Source organism: Pararge aegeria, chromosome 9, assembly GCF_905163445.1.
Source record: "Pararge aegeria chromosome 9, ilParAegt1.1, whole genome shotgun sequence".
NCBI classification, from domain to species: domain Eukaryota; kingdom Metazoa; phylum Arthropoda; class Insecta; order Lepidoptera; family Nymphalidae; genus Pararge; species Pararge aegeria.
In genome coordinates this window covers 14,012,534-14,039,185 of record NC_053188.1, presented here as the reverse complement: position 1 = coordinate 14,039,185, position 26,652 = coordinate 14,012,534, and the positions used below count along the sequence as shown (strand labels likewise).

At 35.2% G+C, this 26,652-nt stretch overlaps 1 protein-coding gene across 2 annotated transcripts in view; it reads right to left on the bottom strand.

Annotated features, from left to right (window-relative positions):
• Positions 1-26,652, bottom strand: part of LOC120626578 (V-type proton ATPase 116 kDa subunit a1) — a 40,568-nt gene that overhangs the window by 12,185 nt on the left and 1,731 nt on the right. For both annotated transcript variants that reach the window (XM_039894129.1, XM_039894131.1), the window contains exons 2-4: positions 11,560-11,706; positions 1,014-1,190; positions 177-337 (exon numbers count right to left, since the gene is read on the bottom strand). In XM_039894129.1, the coding sequence (XP_039750063.1) occupies positions 177-337; positions 1,014-1,190; positions 11,560-11,676 (455 nt within the window). In that variant the 5' untranslated portion in view covers positions 11,677-11,706. The remainder of the gene's footprint in view (positions 1-176; positions 338-1,013; positions 1,191-11,559; positions 11,707-26,652) is intronic.

The window sequence follows — 26,652 nt, the reverse complement described above, 5'->3', positions numbered from 1 at the left end:
TTTTGAAGGGTATTTATTAATTATGAAAGATTTAATTTTTTGGCTTCTCTAAATAGCTTAGTAGAGTAGAATATCCAAAAACTTAATAGTTAGTCCTATTGTGCTAACGAAAAATTAACATTTACATTTGCTCACATATCCTAGCTTTATATAAATTACTACGGAAATCTACTAACTTTGTCAAGGAGTCCATTCCTATTTCTTCTTGGGCAGCGAAGAAAGCTTCGGTCTTTTCGAGGACATGTTTCAATTCGGTCAACTCCAAATAGTTTTGTTTCAAGTTGATGGCGTTGTGCGACAATTCGAGGATTTCATTTTCGGTCTTTTCCAGGTGCGCCTGAAAATAGTAATTAATAAAAGTTATGCACTCCTTTTTATTGATTGTAATCAGAGCAGAAATTAATAGCGTATATCTACCTAATAGCTATCGAGACGGCTTCCTGTTACAAGTATACCGTAACAGGAAGCCTTGTAACCCGTTCTTACATAAACTTGTGTCGATTATTATAAATATCAGTGGTGTCCTTTAATGATGTCCGTTAGTATCACTTTTATTAGATATTATTACTTTGAACTGATTGCGGAGCGGTGATAACCTAGTGGTTAGGATTTCGGCTTTACTTTCAAGGGGTCGAGATCAAATACCAGCACACACCTCTTATCTTTTTCCAGTTTAATGTCATTTAGGCGATTAAAATATCACTTTCTTCAATGTGAAGATAAACATCATGAGGGAACCTGCATGCCTAAAAGTTCTCAAAATTGTTGTCAAAGGCGTGCGGAGACTCCGCACTGGGCCAGCGTGTAGGACTACAACCAACGGCCCGTCGCGTTGTGGGAGGAGACCCGTGACCTGTAGAGGGCCGGTAAAGGGTTGATGATTGTGTGTTTGAGCCTCGATACTCTTACACAAAATAACGCATATTTTAAGACTACATTGAATAAGGTGTCAGAAGTGGGATTTATCGATGCATCATTATTTTCTGATGTGTATGTATAAGAGAAATAGGTACCTCCAAATCGATGATCTCTCGAGGATTGGGCGCACGAGGCATATCCTTGACCTGTGGTACGGGCACCTTGTCTTTGTGAACTTCAGCTTCGATGTACCGGAGTTTGCGTTCCATTTCATCGCAACGACGCACTTCGTTCACGAATTTACGTTGGAAAGCGTTCACTTCTGGGTTCAGCTGTAATAAGAGAATGAGGTTATTTCAAAAAGTGGTGGCTGGTTTATTTATGTAGTATTTTTAAAATTCATTCAAATTTAAATACAAACACCAAAAATGATATAAACCTACTATTTAGTATATATAGAAATTCCATGCACCATGCATACGGGATGCACGCGGTTTGTATTTCATTAAGTACTTACTATTAGTACTTCTATAAGTACCTACCTACCTAATATCCTAACACACCACTGATTATTAACTCAATGTGTTTTCGCTTAAAAAAATCACAAGTTTTCCAATCAAGTCAAATATGTGTGTTTTTAGTGACTCTACCACTGGTTCATAAAATAGGCGTAGTGGTAACAATTCATTCGTTTTGCTATAAAAATGCTAAATACTATTATTTCAGCCTAAAATAAATCATAACCTATGTAACATTTAGATAAAAAAGATTTTTAATAATGAAAGAATTATTCTAATCATTTCAGGAATTTCTAAGTTACATAAGTATAACTATTTTAGAAGTATGAATATGGATGAATATCTAACCCGTTCCTTATAAAAAGCTTTTTTCGCCAAAGGTTGTCTGGGAGAGATCGCTTTAGCGATAAGACCGCCTTAGTTTTGTTAATATTTTTTTTTATCTACTTATTGTGTTTCTCTTGGTATTTTGTTTTTGTGTGTGCAATAAGGAATTTCATTATAATAATAATCTATATTGATCATACCTACTCTTGCGACTACAAAACAAAGGTTCTTTTTTTTCAAATAAAATTTAAACAGCTTTTGGAACTTTTATATAGCCAATTTACCTCCCATAACGTGAAATGAAACAAAAGGTAATTAGAGTTAAATTATTAGCATTCATACGACGCATTGGCTCGTAGTGTATGTACAACGATTGTATGAACGTATGAGTAATCGATGAAAACGAAAACATTAGTAACCACCGAACGTAATAATATATATACAATGATTACATCAAGTAGGTACATATAGTGGATTTAATTCATTATTTCAACGTTAATGAACAGTGAAACTAGAACACTTAAAAAATTTCGCAATGACAACCATAACATCAGCCGTGATTAAGTACATTTAAGATCTAATGGGATCACAGATTACCATGGCATGAGCAAAAAGTTTATGGTGCTACCAGTGGCGTGTATACAGACCACAGGGTATGACTTAGCGGACAAATGATATTAAATGAAAAAAATCAGGTTAGGCGTTGTAATAGTTAAAAAGCCTTAATATAAACAATACTTTACACACCGGTTCATATCCATACACATTCAAGTGTAAATGAGTCTAGTTACCATTATTTCGGGTTGTATTTTTTTAACTATAAGTATATAATACGAAGGCTGATTGAAAGTCAGAATATTAAAATACATAATACTTTACACACATTCACATGCACACACATTTGCTTGCAAATGAGTTTTTAAGTCGCTACAGTTATTTAGGGTTTGCCATTTTTTAAGGCTACTTTTATGATATGAAGGCGAAATATGCGTTAGTTATTTATATGATTTATCTAAGTCGAGTGCTAATGAAACTTTTTATGGTTGGTGTCCTAGTAGCTATCTTTTCCCAACCGGCCTTTGTAATGTTTAGAACAAAAAATACGTTGAAATGCCATATATACGTACTTGAAACTAGAACGTATAAAACTGTTTTAAGTCTGAATTTAATAGTTTTTAATAGCAATCATGACTACAGGAAACAACCTTCCTCGTGACACTTTAATAGAGTAGGCATAAAAATTATGTAAATAATAAAAATTCTCCGGTAACCATATTGTAGGGTTACTAGCGAAACAGAAAAGGAACTCACAAAAAATTCCACCCCGTAGACACATTAAAGTTAACTATGAAAAATGAAGCGTTACAGATTGCATTCTCTAGCAATACCTTGAAATTTATTAAAACGTTTAATATTCAATACCAAGGTTGCAATGCATAAATGGCGATTGAATGCCAAGTAGGTAATCAGTTTTACCAAGTAATAGACGCGACATAGTTACGTACTATCACAGTTTTATTCGTATAACTGTGCCATTGTAGCTAGGTACTATCCAGGTGGATATTTTTCTAAGTCAACGTTTTGCTAGTTTGTGATAATGACTCTTATGCCACTATCTAGGAATCACTACATTTAGGAATCGCCTTAATTGGATGTTTAGTAATTTAGGTGATTCCTTGAGAACAAAAACGTTTCTGGACCTCTTATATGCTGCTTAGCGACGTTAGGCGCCGTCCAAAGGAACGACACCGATTCGGATGATCGTAAAGTTCAGGGAACTCGTAAACTGACACTTAACAGATGAAAATAGTATAAATTCGGTTTACAGAATTAATAATTTAACCTTAAATCCATGCGAAAAATTTAATGATAATATTTGTATTATCATTACATTTTTCATTTTTGATAAAAGATATGGTAAGTATTTTGCGTTTGCACAAAATACCATATCTTGTGGGAAGAATCAAGTAAGTTTACATGAGTTGCCTAGTGAAAATCGATTGGTGAAAGGTAAATGTATGCCTAGGAATTTTCTTTGATTGTAGTTAAATCCCACCTGGATGCCTGAAAGTAATCTATAACGCTGTCAAAGGTGGTTGAATTCTACCAATCCGCAATTAGCTCGAGTGGTGAGGCATAAACCCTTCTCATTCTGAGTAGGCCAGTAATGGGGTGAACACGAGGGGTGAATAACGATGTGACATTCATCGTATTAAATTAATAATCGAATTATAAAGAGATGTATATATGAGTTTAGTTGCTAATAATAATAATTGCTAATAATCGCCATTATTCGTGTAAAATCTCCGTTTATAATTCTCCTTAGTAGAAGTTTGACAACCTTCCTGGAGCAGTTTTAACCGTGGGGATTTTTTTTTTTGAATTTTCTATGTTCTGGTCTGTTGGGAGGCTTCGGCTAGTTATTACCCTTCCAACAAAGTCGTGCTGCTAATATTTTTATTTTATATTAACTTTATATTATAATTTTCTATTTTTTTTTTGGCAAAAGCATTTGTGTCAAGCGTACACACAAACCACTGATTAATTAAGTCATTTAGTGCTTGACCGGTCATCATTGCACCTCCACGACGCACTCGGCTAAAAAAGGGCTAAAAAGACGCAACGCGTATATGAATCATTGAAGGTTTACTTGTAGCGTCGAGCGAACCACTTTGGCGGAGGAATTCATTTAATCATTCGAATCGGTTTTTTGCTCAAACGGATCCCGTTTTTCCCAGGGTCAACCGCTCGTTATGGCCGCTAGCTGTCGGGATGCTCTTATTGATAGTGGCACAAGGCGAGCCAGTCACATAAAACTTCATTGCACGAAGTTACTGGTTATCACAGGCAGGAGACAAGAATCGTATACCCCGATTATATCCCTTGACAAAGCATAGCACTGCTAGGCATGTTTACTGTCCGAGTATTGGCGCACCAGTGGGAATAACCCGTGTCGTAAGAGGCGACCAAGGGAATATAACTGAGAATGGGTTGCAGCGCCATCTATAATTCGATCACCAAACCGTCTGCCCAGCATGGTGATTTTGGGCAAACCAGGCCATTAGGAGAGGCTTTGAGTCCAACAGTGGACTAAATTCAAATTCATTTATTTCAAGTAGGCCTTTTGTTAAAACGTCAAGTATGTTTTTTAAATATAAGCACTATTGAAACGCCAAGTATGTCTGATTGTGACTCTTCGACCGGTTCGGAAGACAGATTCTACCGAGAAGAAGCCGGCAAGAAACTCAACATTGCCTTATCCAACACAATTTTACAATTTAACAACCATTGTTTTACCTTGTGCGAGCTGAAAGCGGACAGGCTTGCTTCCAGGCAACCTTGTCATTAAGAAATTCATCAATAGTATAGTAACCTCGATGTATTAAATGTGTTTTTATACATTCTTTAAACTTATGTAATGGTAAATCTAATATTACCTTCGGTATCATGTTATAAAAGCATATGCTCAGCCCCACAGGCCACTAAGGTTTTCTGTACTTTCCTAAGACGATATGCTGATATCACAGACTATTACAGGCTATTTATTGATGATTTTAATTAATGTGTTTTATTTCTTTCTTTCTCCATAGGTATCTGTGTGCTTATGTAAATATTCTTACTATTGGCGCTAATCTATTCATGCGCGATTGAGCAACAAAAATCCACACATCACTACAAAACTTTCACGTCTTGGTATGATAGGATAGGATTAAGCAATATTCAAACATAAAATGGTACTTATGGTTTTAGTAATTATTATTCTCACGCCTGTGTACACAAGATAAATATATATAGTGAGCCAAAACAACATTCATATAATTACTTAGATACATAGAGATTAAAACACTTAAATATACATTACATAAATACATATTACACCCCGGCAGGGAAGACCAGATGGCCGGGGGTCAGGGCGACACGGTTTTATTATTATTATTATTAAGTTTCTATTTATTAATAATTAATAATATTATATTTAAAAAATTAAAAGATTTATCTTTATTGTTTTCAAATTGTATTTCATCTGTTTATTTGTTTGTATGATACACAAATACTAACTTATTCAGCCGAACAAGTTAGTTATTCTATTACAGTGAGAAAATATTTGCATTTAAAACTGGCTATTTTACTTATTTTTTTTTTTTTTATTGTGTTTATTGGGTGTTTATTTTTTGGAGCGATGCAACTTTGAAAGTAACGAGATTTTTTGTTCTTTAACAGATTGAAATCAAACTGTTGAAATAGGTAGATACAAACTAAATAGTGAATACATTTTAGTAGAAATCAAACTTGAATACTATGTACTACAACTAACTACCCGTTGTATGTATGTTGTCCGAATGCTTAAACAGGCAATGTATATATTTAATGCGTTATGAAATTTAAATAGTACTATTTTGGAAAAAAACTCCTTTGCAACAAGAAAATAAATCCATAGGACGTACATAAAAAAAATTACCAATTTTATAACCTCGTCCTTTTTGAAAGAAGTTTATTAAAAACACTATAAATGCCATGTTGTTTGGTTTATAATCGTCTTGTACTTTTTTGTATTTGAGAATGATTTCGTGCATATGGCCGCTGGAATGAAGCGCAATCAGGAAGTTATTTTTTTACCACTATCTAGCAACAGGGACCGTATTCCGACAACATTGCAACGAACGAGGACTTCCTAGTAGTTAATCAATTTGTCTTCCCCAAATTGAATGCTATAAATATGTGGCTTGGTCAACGATTGGTGCAACATGTCAAACATTATACGATGAATGCGGGAAGAGTGGAATTTAGAGTAATCGTTCTGAGTCTGTCTGGCTTACTAAATTGTGTGACCTCGCACTTACTGTTATTTTTTTTTCGTTAAATTAACTCACTATAATATATAAAGATAAACCAAAGACAATGGACCAATTGATACCAATATTTACCGCGTTATACGCCCCGGTTGCTCGATAAAGTGGTAGAAAATTGGACTTCCCGAATTCGCATCGTTCGAGCCAGCCGTTTCGCCCATATGCCTGAACAACAGTTAAACACTATTGGCATACATTTTCCTTACATTAAACCCAACAAATACCATGACCATCAACATTTTTCTACCCGAATGTCTTTTATTTCATTTTACAGTTTTATAAGAAGAACTTCTAACAAAACACCCTTTTACTTTATCTTCGTGATATATTCAAATTCAAATCTTTATTTGCGTTTTGCAGGTTAACAAATTTAATCTTATAATAAAACATAACAAGTTCCGTCTGCATCTGCCATTCTATGATATATATAATAACTACTACGCGTCTTTAATTTTCATAGTACATACGATACTAGTGTGCTAAGTAATCCGTACAGTATTCCTTAAAATGTTACTTAAATATTTTTTATCTTATTTGAATGATTTTCTTATTCATTGGAGGTACTAAGATCGTCCAGCCCAGCCATGTAATTAATTTTAATTTATGCTTTAAGAAGAATGTACATACTGACCTACTTAGATGTGGTGCGTGGATGTAGTTGGAGATACTTAGTTTATATAACACTTGTTCACATTCATATTCAAGCGATTGAAGGTTTTACTGATAAGGCCATGAGGTAAGGTGGAAAAGCCATTTCATTCATAACGTTATCGATAATAACGTTATGGCTCACTGCATTTATCTATCGAGGCTATAGAGTGTATTGCAATTTAATTATCTGCAATATTTTTCAGTTTTTCCTGATGTGCTCGAGCAATAATCAGGATAAACCCAATAGGTAGGTTACACTACACAGTGATGCAGGAAAGTAGCCCGAAACGTTTACCTTGTCCAACAACCTCGCTAACCTTGATTCAGGGCTTCGGGCATTTATGTTGTCTTGAAGGCTCTGCTTATAAATGAAATTTTACGTTCGGTAAAAACATTTTGAAGTGAAACTTCTTTAGAATCGTTGTGATTTGAAACTCGATACAACTAAAATGTGTTTATAAAATAAATATAAGCGAGATAATAAGAAAATGAATAATATGTAGATAAAGAAACAAACACATAAATGTATGGGAGCGAATGAGATGGAATGCATAACACATTTTGTTTCTTATTCTAGTTACCATGGTAAATATATAATATATAATATATACAACGTGTTACCAAATTACGAAATACTGTTGAAGGGTACATAACTGTATTTCATAAGGAATTATCCTGTGAAAATATTAAATCAAAAGAAGCATATTTATTTTTATAAACTAAGTCAAAACATTTTAAGTGTTTATTAATGACAACCCTATTGAAGATAAAGTACCAGTAGCTATAATAATAATATAATAAATTAATCATTCATTATCATTTATTTCAGACGTTTCCATCCATAGATTGTTAGTATATTAGCTATACAATAGATTAAATAAGTGACAGGAGTCTTTTGATTTTAATTTTGCATGTGATGTTAGGACTGTATCTGACTTTTTTCAGTAAAAACTATGCAAGTTACTCAAAAACTATTATTATCGTTTCGGTTTCACAGATAAGTCTCAGAGACAGTGAATAATGTGCCTCTCAAGCCTGTGATGTAATACTGCGGTTTTCCTTTACACGTTGTATATGTAATTTTATATTAAAATATTAACTAATTTTAATTCTTGGTAAAAAATAACAAACCTTACATTAATCCTAATATTCCTCTCAACCTTCGTAGGCTACTTTTAAGAAGTGTTACTTCTGGCGTTTGTGAATTAATTGTACAGGATTTTTTTTTTCATTTTACTAAAATAGCGGGCTCACTTGTTAGGGGTAGGGTATGGCAGTTGTATTAAACCCACACCCTTATCAATTCCTTCTCTTTATGGATAATCGCTTGGTGGCACTTCTTTTTTTATTTTTATGATTCCACTACAAGTTAGCCCTTGACTGCGATCTCGCCTGGTGGTAAGTGATGATGCAATCTAAGATGGCAGCGGGTTAACATGTTATGGCAGCCTGGTATGGAAGTTGTATTTGACTGTAGGTTGCTATTTACTTGCTAACTAGCCACGCCCGAAGCCTCCCATCAGACCAGAAAAAATGTTGAAATAAAATATTCCCAAATTGCCCCGTCGCGCGCCGTTAATCGAAGTTGGGAAGCACTGAGGCGATCACCACTGCGCCCGTGAGATCGACTAACTTAGCGAGCAAATAGAAGATAAGGTGGATAGGTTTATTTGCTGTGTCATTTCAATGCCAAATTAGATTTATTTGTCTACCTACCTCTGTGTACTTAAGTGAATATTTTAAATACTTTGGCGCTCATATAGGTCATACTTTTTTTTTTTTTTTATTAACGATAGGCTAGCGCTTGACGACAATCATGCCCGTTGCAAAGCAATGATGAGGTCTAGGTTTGAGCACGCTTGCCTAGAAAAAGCCTATTCACTCTAGCTTTGAAGGTACTCAAATTATACGTGGCAGGAAACAAAGTTGCCGGCGTTCCATATCTTAGCGGTACGTATCAGAAACCTGGAATATCAACCACATAAGGATGCCACCGCCCACGGTGTCTCGCTACACAGTAAATGTTTTACTTACCCGGCAAAAAAGAAGACTTATTTTTAGTGAAACCTTTTTTACGAACGCTTATATACCTTTTTACACTAGTAGTTGCACTGGGTTCGAATCCTATTTCGGTCTAAAATTGTTTAGTAGGTTTTTCAGTTAACGAAAATATTAAATTGGCGTTGCACTCCCGCTTACCTCTGAGTGCACGTTAAGTCTAATAAAACAATGTGATAATAATAATTAAAGCCCACCATTGGGTGATTGGTGGGCTTTAATTATTATAACCAGCGACTAAAGCAGCTTGGTGAGTTTATGATCTAAATCCTTCTCTCCCATGAGAGTCGAGACCTGTGCCTAAAAGAAGGATATTAATTGGCTGAGGTCTGAGGGTGCTAAATGATTTACAATTTACAAAACTCTACTAGCTTTAATTGTATGCTGATGATGTTTAAATGCCTTAAAGTTGAAGGGTGCTGCAAAGCCATAAATCTGCTAATTTGGAACCTAAGTTAAGAACGCCATTTAATCGGAAACGAGAGTAAGTAATGTAAGAAGACACTTAAAAATAAACATTAGTTGTAAGTGCCTCACTTAAGTACACTCTTAAAATATTTTATTCTAAGTCCAACGGAAACCGTGTTACCTTTTGTGAAATGTATTTGACTGATGTGACATACTCAAGTGTTTTAAAACTAGACCAATTTCCCACTTACGTGTCCTTAACTACTATAAAACATTCATAATACTTAACTACTTTTTTTTTTTTTAATATAAATAATTTATATACTACGACAACGCACACATCGCCATCTAGCCCCAAAGTAAGCGTAGCTGGTGTTATGGGTACTGAGATGACTAATGAATATTAAGAATAATATACATAAATACTTATAATATACATATAAACACCCCGACACTGAAACACATTCATGCTCATCAACCAAACATTTTCCAGTTGTGGGAATCGAACCCACATCCTTGGACTCAGAAAGCAGGGTCGCCGCAAACTGCGCCAATCAGCCGTCATATTATATTTACTTGGTTCTTTATCAACAACCTATTGGAGACATGCTAAGAAAAACGTGCATACATACTATGGTAAATACTTGTTCAACGTTATTTAGAACTTTAAAGTCTTGGATATTTAAATTGCAAATAAGAATTAGAATAAAAATGCTAAGTAGCTCCTAAAAGAGATAGGTTTCGTAACTTGTGTTCGAATGTTATTAAAATAGTTTTTTTTTTATATTATTCTAGTGAAACCCAAATGGAGTTACGACTTTTAGATAATCTAATATATTCTAAATACGACATAGAAATGACCCTAATCGAAGTGATTAAGAAATTTTTATCCTTGTTTGTTTTTTTTTAAACTAAGTTAGACTAGGATTACAAGGACACTACCCATTAAAAAACACTCCATTCAGAGAAATGATTATCAATTCAAATAACGTCATTATCATCTATACATATAATTGGAGTGTCTGTTTGTAATATTGAAATAACCGTTCACCGTTCCCTTCACCCTTCACTACATGTACATGATTATATATACGGTACAAACACCAACATTTTGTTTTTGTTTTTTTCTTCTTGTCATTTTGTTTCATTCTTGTCTGTCTGTCTATTTGTTCCGGCTAATCTCTGAAATGGCTGGACCGATTTTGACGGGTCTTTTATTGGCAGGTAGCTAATGTAATAAGCAGTATCTAAGGCTACGTTTATTTTAGAAAAAATCTTTTATATCATCGTGAGATTTAAAAAACTAAGGACACCTAAGCAAAACTTTACACACGATTATTTTAATAAGAATACACAACTTACAAACCTGATTTGAAAAACAAAAAAAAACGCGGACAAAGTCGTGGACAACAGCTAGTCGTAAATAAAATCGAAATAGCTTTTTTAATATACTTTGATACTTTATACTTAAAGTCAAATATTTCTTTATTCAAATAGGCACATAGAGGTTTATGGTTTAGACTTTTGATTATATACAAAATGTGTAGGGTCTATTGGTCTACTGTATTTTGTCTTATAGGTATATAATATTGATTTCTGAAGGGTTTTACATATACAGTAAAAGAAGAAGCGATCATAGGCTAGCGGTTAGGATTTCGGCTTCACATTCGATGGGGCCGAGTTCGAATCCAAGCACCTATATATAATTTCCGTGGAAACCAGAACGCCTGAGAGTTCACCATAATATTCTCAAAGGTGTGTGAAGTTCACCAATTCCCATTTTGAAAGGACACCCGTGCCCTGTAGTGGGCCGGCAATGGGTTGATATGATGATGATGGCATACAGTAATCGTTTTAATTTAGTGATTTAGTGAGAAGGATGTACTCACATCTCTGAACTGTACAGTGCCAGCTTCGCCCAGCTCCGAGACGGAGGTGTACGCCGCCTCAGGCTGAATAAAGAGTTGGCAAAGAGCCATCTCTTCGCTCCGGAACATCGCCCCCATCTTGGTGGTCTACACTGTCCGTTTTTTCTTCTGAAACAACAATTAAAACGGTTTTATAATAGTTATTAAGATATTTTTGCTATTCACATTGAAAATGGCGCCATACAGCTAAAATATACCTATGGTTTTTTTTTTATTTATTATCTGTATAACGCGGGATGTTAGAAGGCCTATAACGTTGCCCCTCACATAAAGCATATGTTCAGGCACATAGAAGATATGGTGGAATAAAACTAACCCCCGACTTTAAGGACAAAATGTTATAGCAATTTGATAATTTATTGAAGGTAGTTAGTTAAACGTATTCGACCTCAATACTAAAAGTTATTCGTCCGGTCTGGAATCGAATCCAGTATCTTTTTATACGCATTAATTAAAATAGTTACAGTTCAGGAATTCTAAATTAGATCGTTATGAAGATAAATATATATCGATAATACATACATCGCCATCTAACCCCAAAGCGTAGCTTGTTTTATGGGTACTAAGATAACTGATGAATAGTTCAATGAATAATATACATAAATAATTGTTTAACGTGACAAATTTGCAAAAGCTTACATTGTTATCTATTTTTTTTCTATTTATAATGTTTTTTTCTGTTCTTCAATCATAGAATAATGAAAAGCTTTTTTATTTATTTTATTTTGTTTATTATACATAAATACTTATAATATACAGATAAACACCCAGACACTGAAAAACAATCATGTTCATCACATATTCCAGTTGTGTGAATCGAACTCACAGCCTTGGATTCAGAAAGCAGTGTCGCTGCTCACTGCGCCAATCGGCCGTCTAAACATTGATGCAACCTCATTGAAAACATGCTTCTTGTTTAAGATAATTGTACCGGAGCGATAATTTTTATCTTAAAATCTTTATCCCTTAGACCTTGTCAACAACAGCTGTTTACACAAAATAACTTCTATATCAAGATAGGTGGACACTTACAATTGGAATGGGAGCAAGATTGTATCAAGCGGGTCACCTTTCGCGAGGGCTCAAGGTTAGCAATTGCTTCATTTATTGTTATGATCAATAGTTGTAACTCGTAGATAAGATGATATGATAGCATTGTTACCATTTTGCTTAAGATGATTGCAATGCCGTGCAGGTTTGTTAATTAATGTTGTCGTAGTTTTAACATGTGGACGGTTTTCTTGTGCTACGTTTTCTATGATCCCGGTAATAAATAAATGTTTATACTTGAGAAGAATTGTTAAATATGATATGTTACTATTGGGGATAAAAAATAATCCAAAGCCATTCTGAGCTTTTAAAAGCTGTTTAATGCCTGTTATAGGACTGATGGCTAATACGCTTATAGGCTAATGAAAAAAATAATTCATACACGCTTTCATAAGCACACACATGCACTTGTTAATGCGATTACCGTAATATATTATGTCCTCGCATGTGGTAGGTACATAGTTTTACAAAATTTTGTTACTTTGGGTTACATTTTTAGAATTTTCTTCAGGAACTCCAATTTATTTTAAAGTATATAAATAGCGTACGTGATTTCCTGATAATGAGACTTAGGATCTTAATTTTTTAAGTAAGTTTTTTTAAGTAAATTACAGACAAGTTACTTGCTGATAATGTGACGTCATTACAATTAATTTAAAATTGATACTTTTTTTAGGTTATTTATAAATGAGCTGATTTAAAATTAAGTATATACATTTCTCTAAATAGAGTATACAACGAAGAATAATTTGATGCCTAAATAAGTAACGCCTAATCCAAGGAGATTCCTAGGCATACATCCATGATCCATTGTTCCAATAGTTATCACCTAAGAGTTGGTGATGCGTTTTTTTTCTATAGACATCGGCTTAATCATTAGGCATTCGATTTGGGCCTAGCGTAGGTTTAGTGAAAACGGGCATTAGTGACCCTTGTTTTAGGGGGGCTAGTATGCCCTTGGACCCCTTTCATAGAACCTTGTATAGTTTGTAATCGTGGTACGCCCGCTTCCCTCGGCCAAAAAAATAACCCTAGTTAATCTGCACAGCGCTTAAGCTAAACTATTTCTCTAAACCCTACCTACGTAACTAGATACTTGAATGATTTATTCTGGAATGATTGTAATTTCACTGATTTGCTGATTGCCTAATGGCAAGTCATCGAGTATACTGTTAGTGCGCTAGTCACAAAAATCGATGTTCAATTTGCCGAAATTGTATTGGTTTTTTTGCCATGACACGGAAAATTTTCTAGTTCTCATGTTTTTATAGGACTAAAAACTTATATCTAGGAAAAAATTAATACTCTTTGGTATTAAAGTACCTGTTTTGTTTTGTTGTTCTCCGGTACGCACGTCTTTTACATTTTATTGCCAGGGATATCAAAAGATTAGCATTTTGTTCCACTAAAACCACTCTATTCCTCAAATCCGTTTGTCTGTTTCGAGTTATCTCAGGACTGGTGGACTTGGAGGGAACTTAAACTGTTTTACTTATAAGTAAAATCAGATAAGTAGATCAGGAGTTATATAAGCTAAATATATATATATAAGCCTCCACGCAAAATAACGCATGTAAAAAAGATCCAAATCTAAAATACCAAATCTAAAAGTGGTTTTGAAGTACATATATATATATATATATAAATAAACTAATGAAACGGTGATAGCCCAGTGGTTAGGACTTCAGCTTTACTTTCGGGGGGCCGAGTTCGAATCCAAGCACCTCGAACTTTTCTAAGTTATGTGCGTTTTAAGTAAAAAATCACTTGCTTAAGGTTAAGGAAAACATCGTGAAGGTGTGAAGTCCACCAATCCGCATTGGGCCGGCGTGGTGGACTATGGTCTAAAACCCTTCTGATTGTGGAAGGACCCAATGATTTCCTGTAGTAGGCTAGTAATGGGATGATGTTGATGATGATGAACTAATATAAAATAATAATAGTTTTAGGTTATGGGCTTATTAGGATCGCGCTTCGTGTTCGACCCTCATTGTAACCGTGGAAATAATATATTAGCGCAGACGAACGATGCGGAGGTTCGGAATTTACTTAGGTGATGAGAGTAGGAGTTGCATCCGGATGAAGTCCAGAAAACCGCTTGCCTAATATTATATAGCTGAAGAGTTTGTTTGTTTGAACGCGCAAATCTCAGGTTCTACTGACTCGATTTTGAAAACCATTTTGTTGTAAATATAACAACTAAATTATGCAAAAACAGCCTTGCTGGATTTTTTAAATAAAAGCTCAAGCAAAACTGTAAGATATCAAAGATTATATCGCATTGTCTAAATAATTGATCCACAAATAGATACACAATTCAGATCGGTACCAGCTGCTCTGTTTAAGGGATATCGTAACGTAAATGTGTTTACAAATTATCACTTTACCTTTACCGTGACGTGATAGTTATTTTAATGTATCCATACAATATACATAGACTTAAGAACATCCAGAACTCTCATCCAGCCGTTCCATTGTGACCAAAAAGAATGAAAATGCCCCGCGCATTTCTCGCGTCACACACGCGGAATAATGCTAGCTCAATAACTTTCCCAAATTCCCTTTTTTTTATGGAAAACGTTTAGAATATAACAGGTAAAATAATTACTGACATCTGCTTAATGGGATAAAGTGGCTAACCGCCTGTTCGAGAAACACTACTCTAGTGGAGTGGTTTATGATGCTTCAATATTAGTCGTGTACACGGTTTCTGTGCCATCTTAATTCTGTGTATCCATATCATTATTGTTCTTCGCTAAGTCTGTATGCGTAAGCCCGGTATTAATTAAAGTAGGTACTTGATATTTTATAGGGCGGCACTTAAATACGTTCTTACTGAAACATTGACGTAATAAATACCTGAAGTGCAAGTAAGATGTAGATATACCTACAGAGATAATAGGCAAGTATTTAAGCTTCAGTTCAAATCATGAGTGAACAGGAATTTTATATGCAAGTGCTCTCAATAAATAAATTAATATACTACTATACAAACTTCACCATCTAGCCCTAAAGTAAGCGTAGCTTGTGTTATGGGAGACTTATGAATATTTTTATGAATAATATAAATATATACTTATAACATACAAATAAACACCCAGCCACTGAAAACCATTCATGCTCATCACACAAAAGTTTTGCAATTGATGGAATGGAACCCACAGCCTTGGACTCAGAAAGCAGGAGCGACGCCAACTGCGCCAATCGGCGGACAAAATAAAATATTCAAATAAGGCTCTTTTAATATTAAGACTAAACACATAGCAAGTGCCTAGTCAAACTAAGAATTGAAAAAACGGTTGTAAAAATTTCGCTCTCATATTATTATTGCTTAACTCTTTATTTGTACACCACTACGAAGTTAGAAAAATAAAAAAAACAATTGAAATACAAGGACAGAAGTAGAATACAAAAGGCGGCCTTATCGCATATTAAGTACATAGTTTAAACATAAAAAAAAGACGCTGGAAGGCTAGTGTTTAGTTCATCTTACTTTTCTTAGGTCGTAGTATTATGTAGATTGTTAAAATCTTTATGAGGAATATTTGCTTGTGAGGAGTGATCACCGCCGCCCATAAACATCTGCAGCGCCAGAGGAGCCACCGATGCGTTGCCGGCAAAAGTTCTTAGCGTTTCAGTACGATGTCCCGTAGAAACCGATTAAAATATAAACTTTACGTTTAAAATAACTGCCATACTCCTAGCAGGCAGTGGGGTATGCAGATGATATAAAATAAAGAAAATCTCGAGTTATAGATACTTAAGGGTAGGCTTTTTATAACTCTTACAATGCCTATCCTTAAGTTTTTTATAACTCGTACTGCGTATTTTCCTCATTTTATATCATCTGCATATCCTGTGCATACCCTCTATGCACGCCACTGCTAGCAGGTTAGCTCTTTACCAACATAGACTGCGTAATCACCTGTCCGCAGGTGAGATTGCAGTCAAAGGTGAAATTAACTTAAAAAAACACGATATTGATAAATCTTCATATCCTTACAGGAAATCATACATTCCTGTTATTTCTACCCTAGCTTAAGATTCGCACGCTTGGAAGTCGCTTCAATTATCGAAAAAGTGAAACGTCAAAGGTAAATATTCATAGTATAAAGTATACGACTTTAAGGGAATTTGCCCACTGGACGAATTTTTGCAGCGATTCAGTAGCATTATAATCGCAAAAACCTAAGTTACTGATGTTGCTGAATTGATAGTATGTATCAAAAGCGATACAATTGCGCACGCGCATTGCTAATGCGACAAAAGCCCAAAAGAAGCGATGCAGACGCGTAGAACGCACTAATGAATCGCTGCAAATAGTGATCTACCTGTGTACCTAAAATGGTTTTAATTCTAACGAAAGATTCGCTCAGAGCGCTGTCTAAGGCATTCTTGACAAAGAACAAGATTTATATCAATGTAACTTTCTATATTCATATATGTAATAACGTTACCTTTGAATTAATGAATGAATATACTTTTAATGCACACCACAAAAAGTACATAAAAAAACAAAAGTATAGCAAAACCACGCATACAATTTGGCGGCCTTATCGCTTCATAGCGATTTCTTCAGGCAACCGATAACGAAGAAAACAAAACAGAAACTAGTTAGGTGGTTGTGGCTACCTTTATATATATTTTGCTATAGCGTTGCTGTAGTTTATAGCTATCAACTTTTTAATAGGAGAACATTTATCGAATCGTAATTTCGACTCTATGTGTCATACCTACCTACTATGGGAAGATTATAAACGTAGCACACTCTTAACTAGGTACAATTTGAGACACAACAATTTACAGTGCTTACATGCCTCTGCATGCAAGCAATGTAAATTTTTGTATTTAAAATATGTAGCCTACGTCTACGACACAAATTGCATCACGAGGCCATTAGTTCTATAGAAAACAGAGACGTAAGTAGGTATAACGTTAAAGAACTTTAGAATGCTGAATAGCGTTTTCATCAGAATTCAAACAAAGTGTTTAGTGCAAGTAATTTGATGAAACGGAATAGGTATAGGTAACGTTGTACATTATTTATTATTCTTTACTAGCAACCCGCCCAGATTCCCCCTGGGTTGAATAAGACAAAAAGGCTGAGGTGCTTTTGTTTTTAGAATTACTCAATAAACATTGTTTGCAGCTGACTTTTCGTTAGATTATACGAATTTTGTTAGGAAGTGACGCGCCAAAGGGTGTAAGAGATCAAGCGTAACAGATAGAGATATAGGTATGCATTCGCTGGGTTTTCTAAAGGATTTAAGAAGAACTAAAACTCTTCAGTAGGTGTAGCAGTCTCCACATTACTGAACTAGATGGCGCCACAAAAATCCTGCATCGCGCTAGCGAAATGCTCACAAATATTTACTATATACGAGTATATACAACTTCCAAAGATGAATGTTCGGACCTCAGTCCCCGAGGTTTATCACCCGCTCGGAGGAAGATCATCCTATTGTTACGGCCGAGCGTATCACCATAGCTCCCGTACATAAGCACACAATTTTTGAGTACCTCTTTAAAGTATAGCATTCGTAAGCCAAGCAAATTTGTAGCAAATATTTTTTTTCTACTTAAAAATCTTAATAAGACTTACTCTTACTCGTATTAACATATAAACTTTCTGTGAAAAATGATACAAACGATTGTGAACACTGCATTCAAATGCACTGCACTGTTGCGTTGTTAGGAGGAGTTAGCGGGTATTACCCAGACAGTCGCAGAAAGTGGTATTATTTTATACTGAACTGAATATTATTACTGAATTATTATTTTATAGTTATTATGGCACTTTTACGCCTTTCGGGTGCCAGGATCACTAACTTTTCAAACAAGTTGCCAACTCGTCGTATAATACAAATTCGAATGCATTATTCGATAGCGATAGTTGTGAACGCTTATTTTGTATGGGTATAACGGGTGGCCAATGCTTAGCAACTGTTAAAAAAGATAAACGGGCAGCGATTCGGCCAGTGAAGCAGGAACCCAACCTCATACAAGGCCATTAGATACTTTTTATCGCAAAGTCAATCTGTCGTGACAATTTGTTGATTCGTCTTTTTTCTTTACTAAAAAATGTATTTATCGCCTTCATAAAAAGTTCAATGTTTCCTTCAAAGGTAAAGTAGCGGTACAGCGGTGGCTTCTTACTTATTACAGCGACCATTTGATCTTCTATATACATACCTATATAAAATTTAAAGTTGGTCCTGACTGACTGAGATAACAATAAATAACAGCCTAATCCGCTACAGTTATAAACTTTAAATTTTGACAGTAGCTTTATTTTATGACGTGACCGCACACTAACGTGAGGTAAACACAATCCAAATAAGATCCATTTAACTCCGATGTTCAAGTATTTCCGAAAGAGCGATTTCATCGATTGTGAGCGAGCAAATCTTATAACTACTAAGGCTACTGACCACAACAGAAAAGAAAAACAGAACATGATGCGAAGAGACGAGGAACATTTTGTAAAGAGAGCATTGCAACGACCCGAACATCAGAGAGGTGAAGGACGACCTACGTGATGGACTAGAGTGACGAAACTGCTATTGAAAAAGGAACTGCCCGACGCGACAACCCAGGACATACTGTCCAGGAGTCGGAAAATTAGGAGAGCCGACCCCACGTAAACTTGGATAGAACTAGGAAATATATGAAGATATAGTACGAGTAAATACGTAGACCTTTTGAAACTCCACCAACAACTGAACACACTTTGGTCGGCAGATTGGCGCAGTTTGCAGCGTCCATGCTTTCTGAGCCTAAGGCCGTGGTTTCGATTCCCACTACTAGAAAATGTTTGTGTGATGAGCATGAATGTTTTTCAGTTTCTGGGTGTTTATATGTATATTCTAAGTATTTAAGTATATAATTCATAAAAATATTCATCAGGCGTCTTAGTACCTATAACACAAGCTACGCTTACTTTGAGGCTAGATGGCAATGTGTGTATTGTCGTGGGATATTTATTTATTATTATTTACACACATCCCATGTAATGACCATAGGAAACAAATTCCTTCTACTATCTGTGAAAGTTCCTATTTTACTGGTTGAGATTTAGCTCTAAATTATTCAATCTCAATCGTGAACAATATAAGATCATTTCGGAAAATATAAATATCATATTCATATGGCAAATTTACGAGATAAATTTGTCACGTTCTTCTCTTAAACTATTATCTAGAGACAAAACAAAATAATCTTTTGTAAAGAAACTCATTGAAATTCCATAAACGTTTGGGCACACCAACACTTTGTTTAGACAAGTATATATTTTACCAAGTATGAGTCGTAAAAGTGACCTTTAAAAGTGTCCAGCACAGGACAAATTTATACCTGTATATTAAGCTTTAAACTCACTCTGCACTCATTCAAAACGACAACAAATATTTAGAGATCAAATATTTTAGATATCCCGGTAGATACCAAACTTAGGTACTATTTATTTATTGAAATGTTTTCATTTGTCTTTGTTTGGTTTATTTATATAATATGTTAACTATTTGTTTTATTTTATGCGTTAAATATTATTTAAATAATATATACCTATACCTATTTTTTTTATTACTTTTATAACTGAAGAAGATTTATTTTTTCTTTTTACATAATCGCACGTTTTAGGTTAAAAATTAAGAATAAGAATAGGTATAATATAATAAGAATATGTAGGTAGATACCTACCTACTTGTGTGTGTTAATTTGGAATACCTAAAAGTTTTTACAAACTTTCATTTCATTCTTCAAGTTGAATTCAAAATTCAAATTCAAAATTTCTTTCTTCATGTAGGCCTATCACAGGCACTTATGAAGCGTTCATAAATGAATGCGTTGTCTGATCTAATGCCGTCCTAATCTAAGGATACTTAACTACGCTTTACACTTTTAGTATCTTAGTATAATCACAGTGAAACGTGAATGAAAGTATGTGTGGACTTACCTACTGATAAGTAACTCATACAATAAAAGCTACAGCACTAATAAAATACCTGTTATTCGTTTTTTATGGGTACAATCATAAGTAAACAAGCCTATTGGAGACGGATTTTCTTCGATAAGAAACGAAAAATTATTTTGAGCCCAAGCTCTTGACTATGTATGTGTGCGACATGTTGAAAGCCATGGACATAATATAGTGTTTAAAGGCCAGTGATCCGTAAAGTATGTTTCCGGCATGACTTCCCGCTTCCGACAAACTGACCTTTGTCTGAGTCGTTTATTAGTTTAAGCTTTATTGTCGAGTAAGGTTTAAAAGAATTTCAAAATAGAAGTGAAATATGAGATGGATGGCTTTATTCACTCGAGAAAAAACACACAAAAAAAATCTACCTAGGTATATAACAGAGGGTTCGTCCCGGCTTATCTCTGAAACGGCTGGAACGAATGAAATAAACTATAGTTTGAGTCCCATGTCTTTTCAAAAGTTCAGAAGGTTTAGGGTATTGGTTAGGATAGTTGGTCCACTAAGATATAGTCAAAAGTCAAAGTCAAATATTTCTTTATTCAAATAGGCACATAGATGGCACTTTTGATGCGTTATTGTATACAAAATGTGTACATAGCAGTGAGTAGTAATGGCGAAAACTACAATCGTAAACTTAAAACTAAAGCTACGAGGGTTCCAATCGCGCCCTGGTCTAAGAAGAAGCCCACAACAAACTTAGCCGGGTGTTCTTTTTGTTATCACCATCTCACATTGTCATTAGAAAAAATTTAAGAAGCAACCTGGTTAGAGCAATTGTTTACACCCAAGCTTTTTTATCGTTTACGTAATCCTTTATACTATAATAGGACTTTTCTAAAAGCTTTCGCTTAATACAAATTTTGAACTTCTTTAGTGACATCCCCAAGATATCAACCGGTAATTTATTGTAAAATTGTATACAATTTCCTTTAAATGAATTGCTTACGTTAAAAGTTAACGTTCAAATTATTGCAGTCACATTTTCTTTTAAATTTTGATATATTTTTGTGAACATACATTAAATTTTCAAATATGTATTGGCTATAGAGTGTCATTATTTTAACATCTTTAAATTTATCTTTCAATGACTCTCTCGGACCCATTTTATAGATCGCACGAACAACCTTCTTCTGCAGCACGAAAAAAGTGCCAATATCAGCAGCATTACCCCATAGTAAAATTCCATATGACATAATGCTGTGAAAGTAACTAAAATAGACTAGCCTAGCAGTTTCTATGTCTGTCAGGTGGCGTATCTTCTTTACTGCATAGGCAGCAGAACTAAGCCTGTTCGATAAATTATTTACATGATTATTTCATTTACATATATTTAGATATATGCTCCAAATTCTAGTTCTAAAGGGGAGTTGGAAATGGAAAGCGTCTCTCATTTGAATTCAAAGTCATACTTTAAACCTGGTATTACAACAAATTCTAAGGTGAAAAGGTGCCTGCCTATAAAGTTTAGTAAAATAACCTCGTCGTCGATGTTCTCTTTATGGTATAAAAGAGCCAGTGTTTATAGCTTATCAGGATTAAATTGGGTACATCTTATTCAACAGTCTTGATTCCTTGAACTCTGCTATGCGATGATCGCAGTTATTAATATTCTCTGAATAAATGCTACTATAGCTCTAATTGAGCATGGTTTCTATAATTTATTTAATGAATGGCCTTCTGGCAAACCATCGCCAATAAACGAAGCAACACTTCGCAGGGCATGCAAGCAACACTTCCTATAAAGTGCCACTGAGTCCATCAATTTGAGGTATCGGTGCGTGTTCCTACTTATACCGGCTTCCACCCCGTCAGACCGGAACACAACAATGCTGCCGGGCGATAGAAATAATCATGGCGGTAATAATTCCCATAAAAAAATTACTTCTGCAAATTCTGTTACTTTTAGCCAACACTGGAACAATACCTATCAGCCAATCGAAAGGCATTGTTGCTGTCCATCTACGACGTAATATGACACTTAATGCAGGTCTATTGGAAAGCATGTGATGAACACATTGTGATTATTGCGATTATTGTTATTTGCCTAATTTATGGTTAGGGAACGTAACCAAGCTAAACCTTCCGTTCGTGATGGCCAATGCATAAGTTTAAACAATGTGTTGCATTGTGAAACACATTCAAAAAATTACTATACGTTACTATACGATTGATTAATTACTACGTGAAAAGTAGAGTAGATGAAGGGTATCTTTGCATATACTACCGATGGTCAACGTTGGAGAGGGGAAAAATTTTTCAGTACTCTCACTGTACTTGCGTATCAGCTAATAGTGTAACCCAATCAGAAAGTTTCTATTCTGGCCATGTTATTTTACACCTATAGACCCCCTTATTCATGATTCTTGATATCATGGGAGGTTTTATTTAAATTAAGTGAAACAATATTGCTGCAAGCTGAAATCCCATTGCGTTCCGATGCCCGCATTTAAACCATAAACCAAACGCTAGTAAACAATTGGTTAGTGTTCTTAGGTACTAAATTTAGGCGCGGAAACCAAACTGCAAGCAAGTAGGTAGGTAGGTACCTAACTATACGATGACGGCATATTAATGGTTTTAGCATTATCGCAATTGAATCTTACGCTGAATAGATTTATTGCCTTGTCATGTTTTCATAACATATAGGTATGCGAGTCTAAAAACCTAATTGTTATCTAAATATGAGCCTTAAATGTAGTTGTCTAAATAATTAAATATTTTTGAAGTTATACTTCTTTTGGCGCGTTAGGGAAAAATTATTTTACGATGCATGCGCACATCGTCACAAAAAACCGACACCCTGAAGATATAGCTATGAGTGTACACTTTTAATAACCATATAATATTCCTAATGTATCCTATAATAATGTCGACAGTGTTTACATAGAGAACAATAAACTCTATTCTGCATTGCATGCGTTAAATTGTAATACTGTGCAGTAATAACTCTTTATTCAATTTATTGAAAACAGCTGACGCTTTATTACCGTTACCTCAGAGTCTTGTACCTATTTAGGCGTGAGATCAAAATACTGGGTGACACTAAGCTTGATACGATGCCCCTAGTAGCGTGCACACAATAGAGGCGTAAAAACACTGCCTTTTCTAGCTTTAGAGATTAGGTTAAGTCGGATCGGGGACCATATACCTAATAGTTAATGCGCAGTAGATTATGTTACATTCTACATACGTCTATATTACGTAACCCAACGCAGACCTTATACCTAACATTATTTGAAACAAAACAAAGAATTGTAAACAATATGGAATTATAATTGGTACGACTTTATTATTATATTAAAATACAATCAATGCCAACCTTTCAGCGTTCCACTGATGTAGATGGGTAATGGGTATTCTGAGATGTAAAGCCTTATGGTTTAGCCTTTCTTCATACTGAAGAAACCGAGACAAAGTTACACATAAATCTCTGAAATAAATCTCTCAATTTACCACTGACTTTGGCTGAGCAAAGTGAAAGATCGCTATTCCAATGTGCGGACTCTAGTTATAACATGGACCGATGGCGCTACATGCTCTAGGAAGCAAGTGGTTGTACAACACGACAGCGCCAGCAACTCCAGACTAAAATGACGCCTTTCCCGACCCAAAAGGTGAAACCAGCTGCCCTATTCAGTATTCAGTAAACTTTTTAATAAGTTGCCAATTGGTAGTATTTATACAAAATGCACAATTTGACAGCGACAGTTGATCATCGTTAATCTTGTATATGTTTTAAAATAGTACGACTACATTGCAAAGGAGCGGAGAATAGAAGCTAGGTATTATTGGTATTAATTTCCTGGGACCGATTTTAATATGCGGCACACACCTTTTAATGTTAAGAGTTACGGGCAATCTCAATTTAAGCAATAAATTAAGAATGCACGTAACTCTAAAGTGAAACTTAGCAAACCCAAACTCTAAATAATAAAGTCGTACATATTATAATTCCATATTGTTTACAATTATTTGTTTTGTTTCAAACATTATTGTTAAAAGGTATGCGTTGGGTTACGTACAAGCGTATGTAGAATGTAACATAATTCCTAATTTATGCAATAAATTAAGGAAAACATCGTGGGGAAACCGCCGCGCCTCAGAGTCCTCTATTATGTTCACAAAGGCATTTGAAGTCTCTCCGCACTCCTTACCTAAGTCCTTCTCAATCCGAGAGAAGACCAGTGCATGAATGCCGGACAGGGCCGGTAATGAGTAAATACGGTGATTATAAAAATATAGCCGATAGTGCCGAAATGAGGGTCGATTCACTTTAGATAAAAGCGAAGAGAAGAATTTCAATTCACTCGCTTTTTTGCAATCGTCCTTGATTTTTGGGCAAATCGAGCCCAATTATAATAGAAATGATTTTGGCGATCGGAATAGTGGCAGGACCTCGTGATCGGCTAACACCGGAAAATAATAATCAATCCAAGGTCTTCAGATGGCAGATTCAATGTAGTAGTTTTATCCTTTTCCTAGTATTCCATGTAGATAAGGATAGCACTACTAAACTCAATCTGTCATCTTAAGTATTACAAAAGTATTAGATTGATTAATAACGGGTGTAAGACGAATCACCTTTTTTTTTCTCGTGGGGAAATCCTCATGGATTCCAGTACACCACGGGGAGGTGCAGTGGTTATGCCGGACACTTACCGACTAAAACCCCACGGTGTTCCAACTCATCGCCTGGTGACTGGGTCATGGGAAAGAAGAGTCACCTACGTTTACTTAAAAGCATACACAGAGTGTTAGCTTTCTTACTGATAAATACCATTATCTAGTCTTTGATAGTTTTGTCGGCGCGCGCTTTAATCTCATATTTAGTCACATGATGTGGTTTGTTGGATACAGTAGGTAGATAGGTATTGCGATAAGACTAGAGGGCACTTGAATTAGTTATCTTTATTAGTTTACTAGCTATTGCTTATTATGATAATTTTAATAGGTAGATAACTAATGATTCTGAGAGCATTTAGATCCGTACTGCCCATAAAGTATCAGTATCATGTGCCCAATGCCAAAGACATTAATCAGAAGCGGGGATGCTTTGCCTGATCGGAGCTGAGGGATATAAGGCCGCGTGGAAGCTCTTAATCTCTTCTATATGTGAGAAGACAGGGTAAAGCAGTAGTACCGACCTACGTTTATATTAAGTTATGGGAGTAAAGGTCTAAGTTTTTTTAGTTTTTTAGCACTGGCACACCTATTTAAGTATATTATTAAAAGAAAGTTGGTAGCTATGTGTAGCTCTTGATCTCGCGGTAAATGTCGTCACCGTCATTGTCATAACAGCAGTGTGCAGAGGGTCCTTCCTCGCCCCGCACTTACCGCATAATAATAATAATACACCCCACCAATCGGTTTCCCTTGGTTTTCCTAATCCTAAGGTTGCCTGGAAGAGATCGCTACTAAGCGATAAGGCCGCCCTTTGTATCCTACTTTTTAAGTTTATTTTTGTTGTGTCCATTGTTTTTTTTTACTATTTGTGGTTTACAAATAAAGTGTATTAATAAATAAAATAAATAAATAAATAATTGCACTGTCTAGATGGCTTTTTCGGACCTCTACTATATATACTTACTCTATGTACCATCTGCGATGAACTTTAATTACGACGTACGTACTAACCTACAGCTCATTTTCTGTCGACATTACACCAGGGGCCAGTCGAACCTGAGCAGCAAGCAGAAGAAGAATCCTCATTTTTCTTAATAAGTCTTAAGACCTTCGACTTTACGTAAGATTTGATAAGAACGTCTCAAATAAACGATTGCTGACAAACGTGCTGTTACCTCGTCGATATCTTATCTATCTTCAGTGAGACTTTCCGAGGCAATGTCAGATTAGGGAATGATGTGAAGATGAATTACATCTTTTGCGAGATATGGAGATTGTTAGCCAAGTAGGTACACAAATTCCACTTAGCGATTAGTTGCAACCGACCCCAGCATCCAGTGACTAGATTTGTTACGACGATCTCTTCATTTCTGATTTGATCTCGTAGAAATACTGTTAGCATT